The sequence below is a fragment of the Myxocyprinus asiaticus genome, chromosome 41 (assembly GCF_019703515.2).
Source record: "Myxocyprinus asiaticus isolate MX2 ecotype Aquarium Trade chromosome 41, UBuf_Myxa_2, whole genome shotgun sequence".
Classification (NCBI taxonomy): Eukaryota; Metazoa; Chordata; class Actinopteri; order Cypriniformes; family Catostomidae; genus Myxocyprinus; species Myxocyprinus asiaticus.
This window is the reverse complement of record NC_059384.1, coordinates 5201363-5218445: the sequence shown is the minus strand read 5'-3', so window position 1 is coordinate 5218445 and position 17083 is coordinate 5201363. Positions and strand designations below refer to the sequence as shown.

Here is a 17083-nt window from a genome sequence, read left to right as displayed (position 1 = left end):
TTATTTACTAATTTTTTTTGTATTCTGTAAGAAGATGTGCATAAACTACGATGGAAACGATTTAATAATAAATAAATGTAATAACATTTTATGTTTTATTATGTCTAAAAAAACCCCAAAAAGAGCCACAGTGGCTTCCCCAGTCGCTACAACTTTCTTTTCCTTTTATATTTTGTGGTAATTTCCACAGATGTTATATTTTTGTTCTCTTAAACGCATGGAATGAAAACACTGCTCGATTATTTTCCACAAAGTAAATTTGCAACTTGGATGGAAACACAATTCAGAATTGTAGTTTGGATCAAAAGGAGTTTCAAAGGCAGATTCTTAGGGGCCTTTCAGACCGAACGCATTCTTGCACTAAAAAAACGAAAAGTGTAACAGGTAGAAAAAAACGCAGGTGTCTCCAAAAGCTTTTTTAAATAGTTGAAGTTCTTTTCAACTTGACATAGCATCTAAAAACCAGTATTCCTGTATGAGATGGAGCAACGGTCAAAGATCCCATCTAGGGCATGTTTGCTGGAAAACAATTGAAAAACAGTACAGACAGATGCAAAAACCTGTTCAGTGTGAACAGCCCCTTAAACTTTACCTAATACATACCCGATCTTGAAAGTTTGGTTTCATTGAAGTCTACCAAGTTAAAAACCTCATGAAATGTATGAAGTCAGTTTTGGTCAAGATCGGCGAGTTTGACTGGGATTGTGTTAATTGTTATATTTTATTTCCAGGCAATTTGTTGTGAAGACCATCTCCACTGTTGCCCCCATGATACTGTGTGTAATCTGGCTGCCAGTACCTGCGACAGTGCCAGTGATCAGGGTCCCCGTTTTTCTGTGCCTTTGGTGAGAAAGATTGCAGCAGTGACCCTGCCATCACAGAATCAAAACTGCGATGAAACATCACTCTGTCCAACAGGGACAACCTGTTGCAAATTAAACACGGGGGCATGGGGATGCTGCCCTCTGTCACAGGTACATGCTGGTGCATATGTGCCAACTTTTTCCTCTTTATTCCAGGCATACAAATAAGCACACAGGGTTGCACTTGTACTAGTCTTGTAGAGCCAGACTTTTGACTATCAGCATAAAGTCTGGCCCACTTTACAGCTTATTTTGTGCCAAGAACTGCCCACTCAGACAGGAAGAAGCCTTTTATGCACACAAGCTCCCAGAAATTGCATAAAGCCAGCCAATAATATTAGATGCTGTGTCAAGTTTCAAATTACGTTTAACTTTAAAAAAACGCATCTCATGATTGCTGCATTCTCTTGTGCTCGGTCCAGCTATTATTTCGCACAAGAGTGCGTCATCTGTGATAGGCTGTGCTGCCTGTTGTATTTGTTGATTTGACAAGGCATGATTCATTGAGTTAATTTTTTTAACACGTTATTTTTCAAATCATTAATTGTACCAAATTAACGTGATGCATCGACAGCCTTAGTTAAAACTAATTGTGGATGTGGTTCTTTTATATACAAGTACATTTTACAAATGTACACATTTTTTTTATAGTGTATGATGCTCAACACAAACTTCAAAAAGATAGCGTTTTTACAACAAATACAGCTTACCTACTGATTTGTCATCTGCCTGATAGTTGAAAACCTTCCGTGCACGTAGTGTAAAAGCGCATTCCTAGGGTGCATTAGTTTGTACAGAAGAAAAAAATGTCACCTTCTTCCATTTTATAAATTAGGCTTGAGACTACACATGTAACTTCTCATTCATGTTATACCTGTATGTGTTCTCTGCCTTCAGGCTGTGTGCTGTGATGATCAGGAGCACTGCTGTCCACAGACCTACAAGTGTGACCTGACTCACAAAACCTGTGTTTATCCTGGTCTTACCAGCATACCCTGGTTGAAGAAGCAGCCTGCACTGAGCGTGACACAGCAGTCTGAACCTAATGTTGTTGCTCCAGCACTGGCTGGTAAGGGGCACAGGCACATGTGTGATGATCACACCAGCTGTCCCAGAGATGATACCTGCTGCTTTATGAACAAACTCGGCAAGTGGGGCTGCTGTCCTTTGCCAAAGGTTAGACATGAAAATATGAATGCACATACACCCAGGACAGGTGAAATACAGACTCAACTTTTCATCAGCATATCATCTACATTAATGTCTCCAAACACTATCGAGCTGCCTTGCTGTCTACTATCAACATAGGCAACAAAATCATGTAGTCTTTCTATTAGAAAGGGGTTGAGGGACGATCGGATTTCATTTGAGGTGGAGGGGGAAAGAATCCCGATTGTGGCAGAGTAGCCTTTTCGAAGTTTAGGTCAAGTCATTTTTATTTGTATAGTGCTTTTCACAACACACATCGTTTCAAAGCAGCTTTACAGAAAATCATGCATTATAGATATTATAGTTTCATTTTTTTGTTAAAGTCTTAGTGATCATTGTGTAGTTTGATTTAAATATGATTGTAAATTGTGTATAAAAATTAAATAAATAGTAATTGTATTTAGAACCCCTGTGAGCAAGCTGAAGGCGACTGTGGCAAGGAACACAAAACTCCATAAGATGTTGGTTAATGGAGAAAATTAACCTTGGGAGAAACCAGGCTCACACTGGGGGCCAGTTCCCCTCTGGCTAAACAGCATGAATATAATGCCAATATCACTTATTTATGTGCAGTGCAAGTCATGGTTTAAAATTATTAAACTAAGTAAGTGTTAAGGTCCAGTGTTTATACAGAGATTTTATATGCAGAATTTAATAAGATCATATTTCTTGGTTCTGGTCAGCACTCTGGCAGCTGCATTTTGAACCAATTGAAATTGATTTATTGAAGTTGCTGGACATCCTCCCAGTAATGCATTACAATAATCTAGTCTTGAGGTCATGAATGCATGAATTCGTTTTTCAGCATCAGCAACCGAGAGCATGTGTCGTAACTTTGCAGTATTTCTGAGGTGGAAGAATGCTGTTCTACAAACATTGGAAATTAGATTTTCAAAGAACAGATTGGTATCAAATATAAAACCCAAGTTCTTCACTGTAGAAGATGATGTAACAGTACATCTGGTTTCGAACCTCTGTTTTGTCGGAATTGAGTAGAAGGAAATTTCTGGCCATCCAATCTTTGATTTCATTGATACACTCTGCTAATTTGGAGAATTGTAAATTTTCATTGGGTTTAGAAGAAATATAAAGTTGGGTATCGTCAACATGGGGAAGCATCTATAAGGAGAAAAGCAGAGGCCCTAAAACTGATCCCTGTGGCACTCCATACTTTTGTTTGATTTGACAATTCCTCATTTACACATACAAAGTGGTAGTGGTCTGATAAATAGGACCTAAACCATGCTAATGCAAGTCCACTAATGCCAACATAATTCTCAAGCCTATTCAAGAGAATGTTGTGATCTACAGTATCATGTTGAAGGCAGCACTAAGATCTAAAAGCACCAGAAGAAAAATGCAGCTGCGATCAGATGATAAGAGCAAGTCATTTGTAACTCTGATAAGTGCAATCTCTGTACTGTGATGGGGCCTAAAACCTGACTGAAATTGTTCATATATACCATGTCTCTGTAGAAATTAACATTTGGGAGGACACTACATTTTCTAGTATTTTTGACATAAATGATAGATTTGAAATCGGTCTGTAATTAGCCAATTCTCCAGGATCAAGCTGTGGCTTCTTAATAAGCGGTTTGATAACTGCAACCCCAGTTTCTTGGGACATTTCCTAAGGATAGTGAGCAGTTAATAATATTAAGAAGAGGTTCTGAGATTACAGGGAATACCTCTTTTAAGAGCTTAGTTGGTATTGGATCTAACATACATGTTGTGGCTTTTGATTTTTTTTTTAAATAAGTTTTGTTCGCTCTTCATGACCTACGACAGCGAAGGATTGAAGTTGCTCATGAGGAAAATGATGAGACACTGTTTTCTGAGGTGCTGTGGCAGTTCCAATTTTGTTTCTGATTATTTTAATTTCATCAGTAAAGAAATTCATGAAGTCATTACTGTTGAGCTGTAAGGGGGGGCGACACTATCAAGAGTGCTAGAGAAGACTGTATTTATATTTTCTGTTATTACATCAAGTTCTTCTAGACTTTTTGGCTTACTGAGTATGTGAGACAATTCTGGAAGATTATTAGTGAAGCTATCTTTAGTGAACGAAAAAATAGTTCTACCTGACCGATTGCATGGTGTAGAATGAATGACATTAGCTGATCGCAGCAAACAAGATATGAGGTAATGATCTGAGATGTCATTGCTCTGTGGTAGGATTTCTATAGTATCAACATCAACACCATATTAAAAAATTAAATCTAATGTATGATTATGGCAATGAGTTGGTCCTGTCACATTTTGTCTGACTCCAAGAAAGTTGAAAATATCGATAATTGCTAATCCCAATGTGTCATTTTCATTATCTATGTGAATGTTGAAGTCACCAACAATTAAAGCTCTATCTACATTAACTACTAGATCTGATAGAAAATTTGCAAATTCACCAAGGAAATCTGAGTACGGCCCGGGTGATCTATATAATGTACCAAGTTCAAAAGACGACAGATTTTTTTATTTATATCTGACGGTGTCACATTAAGCATTGTTAGTTCAAAAGACTTAACTTCTATCCTGTCCTTTGAGTAACACCAAAAACGTAACTGTAAATTGTAGCAATACCTCCTCCTCGACCCTTCAGACGAGGCTCATGTTTATAACAATAACCTGGGGGAGTGGAATCATTTAAACTAATATATTCATCCGATTTAAGCCAGGTTTCAGTTAAACAGAGCACATCCACACTATGATCTGTAATAATTTATTTTACAATTAGTGTTTTGGTAGCCCTACATTTTTATATGTTTATCTTCAAAAAGCAGGAAAAGACCAGGCTTGTTTTGGAGCTACGGGAATCGACAGACCAGGCAGTGAGGGCAGGTCAAGTTCAAGTCAGAACAGACAAAACTTGGAAGGCAGAGGAGGTCGTAAACCAGGCGGTTTCAAGACTGAAGCATCAAGAGATTGTTGGAAGAACACCGTCAGGAAGAACAGCCCTTTGATGGGGGGTGGCTCCCAAACTAATGGTAGTTACGGAAGTGACTAGGATGGAAGCGGAAGGGTATAAAGTTAGGGCAGTCAGCCTTCAGCAGCAAGGGCACTGGACCATATAGGAGGGGACATCTGAGAGTGTTAGGAAGGTACCCCAGGCCAGGCAAAGTTTTCTAATAAGATCCACCTATGATACCCTACCAAGCCCTGGGTCTCTGTGGTATAGCAAAGAGGAGAGTTGCCCCCTCTGTTAGGCCCCAAGAGCAAACTTGCAGCACATATTGATCGGGTGCAAGACTACCCTGGCACAAGGATGGTACAGGTGGTGGCATGATCAGGTCCTGCGGAAGCTGGCAGAGATCCTAGAGGTGCATAGAGTAAAGGCAAACAAAGGCAACCATGCTCCCCAGAGGCAGGGTGCTAATTTTGTTAAAAAGGGAGGTGCCGCACAAGGCACAGCATGGAGGGATGCCAGATCAATCTTGGCGTCTGGAAGTGATTGGTCAATGATGGTTGACCTTGGCCAGCAGCTAAAATTTCCTACCGAGGTTGCCATTACCTCCTTGAGGCCGGATGTAATGTTGTGGTCCTATTATGACATAGAACCCTGGTTGCAAGTAATTTGTGATGGAAAGATGTTTGGATGGGAAGGCAAGGATGCGAGGTGTTGGAGGGGATCCGGTGTCCAGCTGTGGGGCGTGGCAGGGAGACGTCCCTGACCCCTACCCCACCACCAGGAGATGTTCTGGGATTAATGGGGCGAAACATTGAAGATAGGTGGCTACCGGCTGATGACCCCGCAGCTGGGCTGAAGGCACTGGTTATTACAACTACCTGTGCATCTGTTTTAAAGTCTTTGATACTAATTTGTTAGGCTAATGACTCAATACAGTTTTATTCCACTAGAGTTTGATGCTAACATGTTACTAAGCTAATGACTCAACTTGGTTAATTCCCAAAAAGATTGACGCTAGCATGTTACTAAGCTAATGATGCATTTAATTCCCTAAACATTTGATGCTAGCATGTTGCTAAGCTAATCACTCATCGTTTTTTTTTTTTTTTTTAAAGACTTTGACACTAATTTGTTGCTAAGCTAATGACGCCATATCAGTTAATTCCAAAAAAGTTTGACTTTTTTTTTTTTTGTTCTCAATATATTTAAACTATATATATTTTTTTTCAATAGAATTTTGTTTAATTTTGTTGCCTACACTCTTTACATCGGGAGCATACCTATGATGCCTAAAAATTCTGGCTAGGTTGGCCACTCACTAGTGTTTGGAACAGAGCCATAGAATTAACGTCTAGAATTTAATAAAAAAATTAATGTCTTCTCTTTTAAGGCGGTGTGCTGCAAGGATGGCGATCACTGTTGCCCAAGTGGTTACACGTGTAATGAGAAGAAAACATCATGCACTAAAGACTACCATGAGATCCCCTGGTACAGGAAACAGGAGGCAAGGGTAACTGAGAGGTCAGAGGTGTTGTCTGGTGTTGAAGATGTGAAGTGTGATTCTACAACCAGTTGTGCATCTGGATCTACCTGCTGTAAATTACCCACAGGGGAGTGGGGATGTTGCCCTCTTGTTAAGGTTTCTGTGCAGATCCTATTTCTGTGATTCTTTCTATAGAATTCACTGTCACATACACCCACACAACCTGTAAAATGGTTTGTTTTGAGTACTGTAAGGGCCTTGTTTCGCACTTCAGCCTCAGAAGGGGCAAGTGTGTGTGTGGGTACTCTTCCCTGATTTGCTGACATTTCTCTCTCTGCAGGCTGTGTGTTGTTACGATCATAAGCACTGCTGTCCACAGGGCTACACCTGCAACCTAGAGTTTGGAACCTGCATTAAACCGTCAGATGTGCACACTGTCGCTCTGATACAAAAACATAGACACTCAAACACACAGTCAGAAGAGGAGGTGGTGTGTGACGCGTCAACACGCTGCTCGAACACACAGACCTGCTGTAGACTGTCAGACACTACGTGGGCCTGCTGTCCATATAAAGAGGTATCAGACCAGACCTAACATAAACCAGCAACGCCATGAACTTTTGAATTTCTCTGAACTTCAGCGATATCACTTCTGATTGCCATCTTTAAAGGAATTTTCTTGGTTCAATACAAATACAATACAACATTACAGACATGCAGTTGATTCATTGGATTGCAATGGAATAAAAGATAAAATGCACACTGTTTTGCAGGTACAGCTGGACTTTACGCAAACATTATTTATATATTATAGTCACTTACTAATCTTGTCTGTACAAGGTTATATTCAATTTTTGACCATGTAAAGATGGTTAACACTGTAACATTCTCAAGGTATAACCAGAAGTTTATGTGCTTCAAATAATAGCGCTTCCACTAAAAGGACAATTTAGACATTTTTACAGTTCAAATAACTAATTTTTGTACTAAATGATTTAATGTATTCGCTGTAACCAAATACGAGCTTCACATTGTTGCTTTTAAACCTGGAATGTCTTGCCCCATAGACTTCCATTGTAAGTTCATTACTGTAAATGGGATTTTTGTTTGTTTAAAAGAACTAAGAAATGAGCCAAAATAGACCTTTTTTTTCATATTTTTTGGGTTTGGAATGTGAAAGTAAACTACAGCAAGATGAACTACTATGAACTTACTATTAATATATTATTACTACTTTTGTGTTCCCATTTGTTCCAACAGCTTAAGAAAAAGTCCACGATTACATTTCCATGACTTTCCAAAAGAGGAACGATATAGATAGAGATGGATTGCGATAGAAGAAAGAAAGAGGCCAAATTTACTGGCACTTGCTCAGCAGATGTATTTGAAACCCCATCACAGCAGTGGCGACTAGTTTTATTATTATTAATGCCAGGATAATATAACACAAAGAATAATGTACACATTTTAATAAAAATGTTTGAAAAGTGTGCTAGATTTATGCTGCAAAATTCAAACGGATCATCACAGTCCATGAAAAGGGTCCATTATTTTCTAAGAGCTTAACTTGTATTGAACCTGGAACATACCCTTTTAGTAAAATACATTTTGTATTAAAATATGCAAACATTTAAAAAACTGTTTTTCTTTTCTTTTTTTTGTAGGCGGTATGCTGCAATGATATGAAACACTGTTGCCCTATGGGATACAAATGTGACCCAAAAGTGAAAGGTTGCACTAAAGAATCCTCACTCACTTGGTGGGAGAATTCTCTTTAAGTGAAACTGAAAACACAAACATATGTCCACCCACCACTGACTGACACGGAACCACAACTACATACATAATGCATACATCCAGTACTTTACACACGAACCCAACAATACATGTTGCATACATTATTGTCTTTTAAGATGCCCGCTATGTAATAAGGGACTATGCGTCTAGTTTTTAAAAACGTAGTTTTTTTTTCCTGGAGTAAAATGTGTAGAACTTTACTTTAAAGCGGAATAAACTGAAAAACTGTTTGTTTAAAGTCTCGGATTGAAACAGATTCTGCTGAAATGAAACTGAAAAAAGAAATTAATAATAACAAAAGTTAATTCACTTTAAAGATCAGCCCACACTGAGTTCTGCAAGTTTCCCTGTTGCTTAAGAAATTCAGAGTACAGAATACAGAATCATTTAAAGCAGAATTCAAGAATGCAAGACAGTGAACTGAGAGCAGAACTAGAATGGATTATGTGAGGCTGAAACATTCTCAAAAATCCCCCCAAAAAGTTGTCTAGATTGTCTAAACAATGTAGCTAAATAACTAAACCGAAAACTGTAATCCGAGACTTTTTAGGCTGATAGGACACATCAGAACCTTGATGGTTTTAACATCTGATTCTGAAAGATTTTGTTCCAAAATTATAACTGCGACTGCATTTGAGCCATGACAAGAATTGAAGTGGACAACCATTTCAATCCTGTCATACCTGGTGTTAAAGCCTCTGTTAAATTTCACATGTTTTAATGAAGTAAAATTACCTGCTTTTCAATTTGCAAGTTTCTATAGGATTAGTGAAGTCAGAAGCGCTCAAATGCATTTTGAAAGATTTATCAATACCTGAAATAGTATGTGTCATCCTCAATATTCACTACAACTGCTTGCTTTGCTTTTGTGTTTTTTGTTTTGGTTGTTTTATGTCTGATTTTTAGTTTTCAATTTGTTGACCTGTGATACAATGAGGTCATATTGATTTTTTTTTATTTTAATTTTTTTATTATTAGTTGTTGAAGTAGATTTGTTTGTTTTGGGGTTAATAATTTTACCAGCAAAAAACTCTGAAATTAAACACTTTAAAATAGATCATGCTGACTCATTCATTTCTTGGATGACTGTTTTGATAAACTCTGTCTGGTTGCCATGGTGGATGTGATTGGCCACTCATTGCCTATTGTTGCTGAGGTTTGTGATCCAAAGATGAATGGAATATCTAGGAAGTGTTTTTACAAGGATTATGGGAGGATTTCTCACCAGTTTAACTAATGATAAACACAAAACAGCATAAAAATGTGAAAAATAATGGGAGGAAAAGTTCCTTCAGTGTTTGCCTTTTGACAAGTGTTTGAGTTTTAAGAGCGACTTTAACCAATCAGAGAGGCTGACATGGATATTCTAAATGGATATTCTAGTTACTTCATATATATGGTGTTTGCAGATTTGCAATGAATTCTCATCTTGTCTTGGCTTCCCTAGTGGACAAAATTGGTAGTACATATTTCATATGTCAATCACAGTTCATTATTTTATTTTGCTGTGAATGGAAATTGATTAAATTTGGCATGTGTCCTCAGAGTGTCCTGTAGTCCATGTCTACCAAATTTTGTGAAATTTTGACATTGCTTTCAAATTAAGTCAGTTGGTTTTGCCCGACTCCGGGAATCAGAGAAAACATTTTATTATAGCCCATAAGCTTCTGAAGATATTGTTGAAAATGTAAAAGGGTTTATTATAGCACCATCTAGGGTGGAATGGGGATGTTTATGTGCGCCTGTGAGTAGTGTGGGGAGTGGGGGGATTTAGAACCATCCTGCAAAATTTGGTGTCTCTAGGACTTGAAGTTTTTGCTGCCCAGATGCTTTTAGAGAAGAAGCTTCAGTTCTTGGACCCCTAATTTTAACATTATCATGGGGTATGTCCCCATTTAGATAGCTAATGAAATGTGTGTGTTGGTTCTAGACCAGAAAGGTGTGAATGTTGTTAAGTATGTGCAGTTATGTTGAAATTGGAAACCAGGAAAAACCGAAGGAGAAAAATGTCATTGTCTGACAGTTTAACTACAACAAACAGCAATTGGAAATCAAAGTTCAAGGTAAAAAACAAACAAACTTAGAGACAGAAAAAAAGCTGAGGAATGTTGGACTCTGATAAATGATCTGGTGTGAAAGTGAGCGACTGAGACAGCTGCTGGGCGAGGGATGAGGCAGCTCCAAACGTGCCAAATGTCACTATGCTATTAATATACTTAAGGCAGCAGCTCTCCAGTGAACACTACATAGGGAACACAGTATCTGTGAGTGTTTGTCAAATTAAGAGGGATGGAAGTTACAACGCTTTTCTTGGGAAGGTTCCCTCCAAAACATAGATCCTCAGTCAAAATACTTGAAACTCTTGTTATTTGCCCCAGTTATCTCATTGGCCTCCATTCCAGCCAGGAGGACAGAGGAATGGCCATACTGACCACGTCTCACTCCAGCAGGCTTCAGGAGGTCTCTACACTGGCATATCTGGATTAGGGGACTTCAACGTCGGGCAAAGAGTGTGGAGACGAGGCAAGAGCTGTGGAAGAATGAGAGCAAGTGGCCACGGAAGAAGTAGGGATATCATTCATCATGGCACAGCCAAGAGGTGAGAGAGGACGAGTTTAAAAGTTCATTGGGTTCAGGGAATGTCAACAAATTTTTAGACAGTAGTGGGTATAATTAATGTACATACCTCAAAGTAAAGGTTCTTCAGTGTGTTCAAGTTCGTCTTCTCATCAAGAACCATTTGTTACTGTGTCAGGTTTTTGAATTGGATATGTGGTTTTATGGATATTAAAAATGTTCTTAATGTTACATTATAGGTTACATTTATATAATGTTACAAAAAGTTCTCAGTGTTACATTACAGGTTCTTTAGATTAGCATATTGCTTGTTCTATCAAGAGAAGATACAAAGGTTCTATTTTGGCATCAGGCTGTAGAACCCTTTGTGGTGATAATTTGAACCTATATTTTTATGAGTATATGTTTGTGTGCTCACTTCTTGTAAATGTACTGATTATTCTCTTATCTTAAGAGCGAGTGCCATAAGCAATCACATTTAGAGAATGATATGTTTACACTGGCGGCCAAAAGTTTGGAATAATGTACAAATTTTGCTCTTATGGAAAGAAATTGGTACTTTTATTCACCAAAGTGGCATTCAGCTGATCACAATGTATAGTCCGGACATTAATAACATGAAAAATGACTATTACAAAGCAATGACAGCTTTGCAGATCCTTAACATTCTAGCTGTCAGTTTGTCCAGATACTCAGGTGACATTTCACCCCATGCTTCCTGAAGCACTTGCCATAGATGTGTCTGTCTTGTCGGGCACTTCTCACACACCTTACAGTCTAGCTGATCCCACAAAAGCTCAATGGGGTTAAGATCCATAACATTCTTTTCCAATTATCTGTTGTCCAATGTCTGTGTTTCTTTGCCCACTCTGACCTTTTCTTTTTGATTTTCTGTTTCAAAAGTGTCTTTTTCTTTGCAATTCTTCCCATAAGGCCTGCACCCCTGAGTCTTCTCTTTACTGTTGTACATGAAACTGGTGTTGAGCGGGTAGAATTCAATGAAGCTGTCAGCTGAGGACATGTGAGGCGTCTATTTCTCAAACTAGAGACTCTGATGTACTTATCCTCTTGTTTAGTTGTACATCTGGTCTTCCACATCTCTTTCTGTCCTTGTTAGAGCCAGTTGTCCTTTGTCTTTGAAGACTGTAGCGTACACTGTAAGACTGACACAGAATTGTTTGCATTACTTCCGGGAAAGTCAAAGAATTCTGCGAGAACCAACGTCACAAAACTCTCACACAGAGGAGCATCTCCACCTGAGAAAACAAACCCTACTGATTGGGGACCATAAAACGCAATTCACACTCACATCTGCTCTCTCTCTCTCTCTCTCACCTCAGGTCACCTTAAGGACACTAAAAACTAAGTTATGACTTATACTGTTCTGTAATGTAAAAGGTTTTCTGATCATGTTTGGTATCATTCAAGAGGTCTCAGTGCGACTGGTAAAACGGTCTCATTCCTTTTCAGCAAAGTCAAATCACAAGTAAGATTTAAGAACTTAATAAAATACAGTATCCTATCCGGGGCATGCCCCTCCCAAGTCTCACACAGAGACCAGATGTTGTATGCAGATTAGGTGTATTCTTTGTAAACATCAAACAACCTACTCAATCAAAGGTTGATTTACAACTCCCTAAATTATAAACTAAATCCTAAATAACATCAAACACACACATCTGAAATAACAATGGAATCGTTTGGTACTTAAGGAGGGATGGCAGAGAAGCTCGGGGAATCTGCAAATCAGATCTCCCATGCTTCGTCGTTTGCATGTAGTTTTTTCACTACCAGGTAATGCCAATTTGTATTTCTTATGTTTGGTAAATGTTTGAATGGAATACAACTTTAAATATATTATTATGTTTGGTTCACTGATAGCTTTGAGTTTGATTTATTATTTTAATTGGATTGTTTGAATGTATTACTATTACCTGGTAAATAAATTGTTATTATGATTCATTCTGAAGGACTGTTTTCTAGTATATTTCTTGTTAACTACAAATCTATGGTCAGAGTTGGCTTAATTAAGCTACTTCAGAAGTAACCCAGTAGTTAAGTATGTAAGAGGCTAAATGGTAAACCAAGAATCTATAACAGAACTTAGCCAAGTAGAATTAAATGGGAATACTAAATGTAGGACCGAGAACCTGTAAAACGGGACTTAATTGACTGGGGTTAAACGGTAAACCGAGAATCTATTATAGAACTTAGCCAAGTAGAATTAAATGGGAATACTAAATGTAGGACCGAGAACCTGTAAAACAGGACTTAATTGACTGGGGCTAAACGGTAAACCGAGAATCTATTATAGAACTTAGCCAAATAAGACTAAACGGATAAAGCCAAGAACCTATATGGACTTAGTCTAAAACCTACTAATATCTGAAACTGATGAATTTGTAGTTAAAAGGACCTGTGTCTGACCAGCACAGGACCCAAATAACATTGAAGTAACAAATGCAGTCTAGAAGAGAGAATTACTAAAATTCAGAGCATAGATACATCAACGAGGTTTTTCATAATTGGAGTCAGATGAAATAAAGAAAAGAATTAATGATAAGATTAATAAAAAACATGGAACTCAAATCAAATAATCAAAGTATTATTTAATGTCACGCACGATAAGACAGAACACGCAAGAGACCTTCAGCCACGCCATTGGATACCGTCCTTGGGCCAGTGGGTGACTTCCCCCTTACAATACCTTTGTATGAAATCTTTAGTTTTTTGGCAATTTCAAGCATTGTATAGCCTTAATTCCTCAAAACAGTGATTGACTGACGAGTTTCTAGCCGTTTCTTTTTTGAAATTTTTGACCTAATATTGACCTCAAGACATGCCAGTCTATTGCATACTGTGGCAACTCAAAGACAAACACAAAGACAATGTTAAGCTTCATTTAATGAACCAAATAGCTTTCAGCTGTGTTTGATATAATGATAAGTGATTTCTAGTACCAAATTAGCAATATAGCATGATTACTCAAGGATAAGGTGTTGGAGTGATGGCTGCTGGAAATGGGGTCTGTCTAGATTTGATCAAATATTACTTTTTTCAAATGGTGATGGTGCTGTTTTTTACATCAGTAATGTCCTGACTATACTTTGTGATCAGTTGAATGCAACTTTGGTGAGTTAAAGTACCAATTTCCTTCCGAAACAGCAAAATCAGTACATTATTCCAAACCTATGGCTGCCAGTGTAGGTAGATGTTTTTATGTGTTAATGTTTATGTTTTATATGAGGTTTTCTGTATTTTCAGATGAGGAATGTCAAACCTTTGGCTTAAAACATGTAGAAAACAGCATTATCCAGTTGTGCCTTAGCAACAGGTAAATGCTGCAAAATGTGATTTGATTTTTTTCAGTCGCTGGTTTTCTGAGATTATAAAAATAAGAAATCTTTTAAAAGTCTTGTTTAAAACAAATGCATCTTGTTGGTAGAAATGTAATATTTGTGTCCATGTTGGTTTTCAACCAAAAATGTATTTAATGACTAAAAAATGTGAAGTGGTTTAACCATCCAATAAAATGTTTTAAAATACCTTACGTGCACCTTTAATACACGCGAATGTTAACAACTTAATCGTTAATTTAAAAAAAGTTCTCAAACATTTTTCAAATTTTTAAAATTTATTTCTTTTTTCACAAATATCACACATTTCTTGTCATGAATATCAAGATGTTGTGTTAGGGTTACTCCATCTGACCTGAGAAAATGTACCTTTTCATAAAAATGTCAAATTATCTGATTTATATATTTTTTAAATTCTCACACAGAAATGAGTCTAAAAGGCTCTTCTCTGTTTTGTTTTTTTTTGTCACATGACAACAAAATGGCTACCAACATGTTGGCTACACCACCTGACTTTGACTTGGTGGACAAGTTTTTCAAATATCAATTATATTTTAAAACAAAATTGTTTCACTTCTTAATTTTTTAAATAAATAAAAATAAAAGATACTTATGGCAAAACATCTCAAGAATTTCAGCTTTTAATGAGACTTATTTTTACTGTCTTTGGAGGGTTACACCACTTAGACAAGTTTTACTTTAAGCCCCAGAAAAAATATCAAAATGACTTTGAACTCAGAAATTGAAAATATATTATAGGTGTATGCAAGTAATTGTTTTGTGAATTGCATTTTGAATGTATTTTTGACTAACTTAATACATCCGGACAAAAAATATGAATGTCACATCGTTGACTCATTTACATTCAATTAAATAATATGATTATGGATCAGTTTTTTAAATAACTGCTGTATTTAAAATAATAATAATAATAATAATAATAATTATCCCCTGTTCTCCCCAGTTTGGAATGCCCAATTTCCACTAATTAGTAGGTCCTCGTGGTGGCGCAGTTACCTCAATCTGGGTGGCGGAGGACAAGTCTCAGTTGCCACCTCCTGAGACAGTCAATCCGTGCATCTTATCACGTGGCTTGTTGTGCATGACACCACGGAGACTCACTGCACGGGAGGCTCATGCTACTCTCCGCGATCCATGCACAACTTACCACGTGCCCCATTGAGAGCGAGAACCCCTAATCGCAAAAACGAGGAGGTTACCCCATGTGACTCTACCCTCCCTAGCAATCGGGCCAATTTGGTTGCTTAGGAGACCTGGCTGGAGTCACTCAGTACGCCCTGGATTCAAACTCGCGACTCCAGTGGCGGTAGTCCGCATCAATACTCGCTGAGCTACCCAGGCCCCTTAAGTAACTGCTGTATTTATCTTGGTAACACCTAGGTTCCTGTCAAAGATGAAAAGAGAGATGAAAGCTACACTCTGTTCCCTCCAAAAACTTCAAGAAACATAGAACAGAGACTGAAGACACAAGCACAACACATGTAGAGACACAAACAGTGGACAAATGAGCTGGAAAGACAGAGCAAAAAAGAGAAGAATAAGATCTGAAGAAAATGTTAGACAGATAAGAGAGGATCCTTCTGTATTCTCTGAACATAAGAACGACTGCACCTCAAGATGTTCCAAACACAGAATCCAGGGTGTCGACAGGTTCTCATCCACTCCAGAGCACTTATCTTGGCTTCAACAGGTCACTCAAACTCCAGACAACCAAAATGCTAGCGTCCATCTCTGCAGTTGTCCTCAGGAAGGCAACATTAGCATTTCCCATTTGTGCCTTCACAAGTTGGAGGTTGACTTCCCTTCTATCTTGGAGTCTCATCGCACAATAGACTCAGAGTCAGCATATATTTATGCTGAAAGTATCAAAGGCTGTTATTCTTCTTGCTGTACCTTTCTAGGAGACTGTGATACCCACAATCTCCATGCCAAAGTTCACATAAGTAACAGGCAAGATCCTGTATCTGTCTAGAACAGCTTTGATAAAGCAGAATGTAAAGACTCTGATAATTTGTACATGTTGAGTGACTATAAATCGACCAGTAACGCTCCAAATCTTCACATTACAGTGCCAGGCTTAACACTAACTGCTTTGAGTCTTTCTCAGATGATGGGGATTTTGACTCGTATTTACACAGATTGGGATACGGATTTCTGTCACAGTCTTGCCAAGGCAGAATGGGGTTCAGCTTCCTCTATATTCAGCAAAAGTTCTGAGAGTTCATGCTACACCGCTGACTGTGAATCCGATTCCTCATTGTTCCATTTACAGTTGAACCTACAGCTCTGATTCTAACTGTTAAGTCATCTTTTAAAGGTTTTGAAAAGATTCACTTTGACTCACTCAACAAACATTCCAAAAATGGATCCTGTGAGGTGTTTGTGCCAGAATTTGAGGGTTGCTTTGACTGTTATATTAAAAAAGTTGTCTGCAGAGTCAAATTCGTCGGACCCAGAGTCCATTTTTTTGGTGGATTGTCCCGAGCTGGATAAAAGTGAACTGTGTGGATTTGTGACTCAAACAGACCGCTGCCACTTCTCAGGATTTTTTCGTGAGATGATTAAAGAAGCAACACAGAAGAAACACCAGGAGAAAATGAATGTAAATGAGGGGTTTCTATTCCACCCCAAGCAGGTATGTGACTAAAGTTATTCTACCAAAATGAAGCTTGATGATATCAGACACCTTATGATAAGGATTATAGCTTTAAATTCACTATTTCTCAATTACAAAAGCATCTGCAAAGCAGAGATGGAGAGTAGTTAAAGTTGAAGTAATTTTTGCGGCACTAGGATCGAACAGAATTGCAAAAATAAACGTTTGTATTCAAACAAACAGTACAATACTATAGATTTCTGAATACAAATGTCA

At 37.9% G+C, this 17083-nt stretch overlaps 1 protein-coding gene across 4 annotated transcripts in view; it reads left to right on the top strand.

Annotated features, from left to right (window-relative positions):
* Nucleotides 1-17083, top strand: part of LOC127431554 (progranulin-like) — a 40628-nt gene that overhangs the window by 11296 nt on the left and 12249 nt on the right. For 3 of the 4 annotated variants that reach the window (XM_051682016.1, XM_051682017.1, XM_051682014.1), the window contains exons 9-15: nt 732-974; nt 1761-2039; nt 6368-6616; nt 6801-7037; nt 8125-10856; nt 14099-14168; nt 15592-16846. In XM_051682016.1, the coding sequence (XP_051537976.1) occupies nt 732-974; nt 1761-2039; nt 6368-6616; nt 6801-7037; nt 8125-8238 (1122 nt within the window). In that variant the 3' untranslated portion in view covers nt 8239-10856; nt 14099-14168; nt 15592-16846. The remainder of the gene's footprint in view (nt 1-731; nt 975-1760; nt 2040-6367; nt 6617-6800; nt 7038-8124; nt 10857-14098; nt 14169-15591; nt 16847-17083) is intronic. The other variant, XM_051682015.1, reaches the window with a different exon arrangement.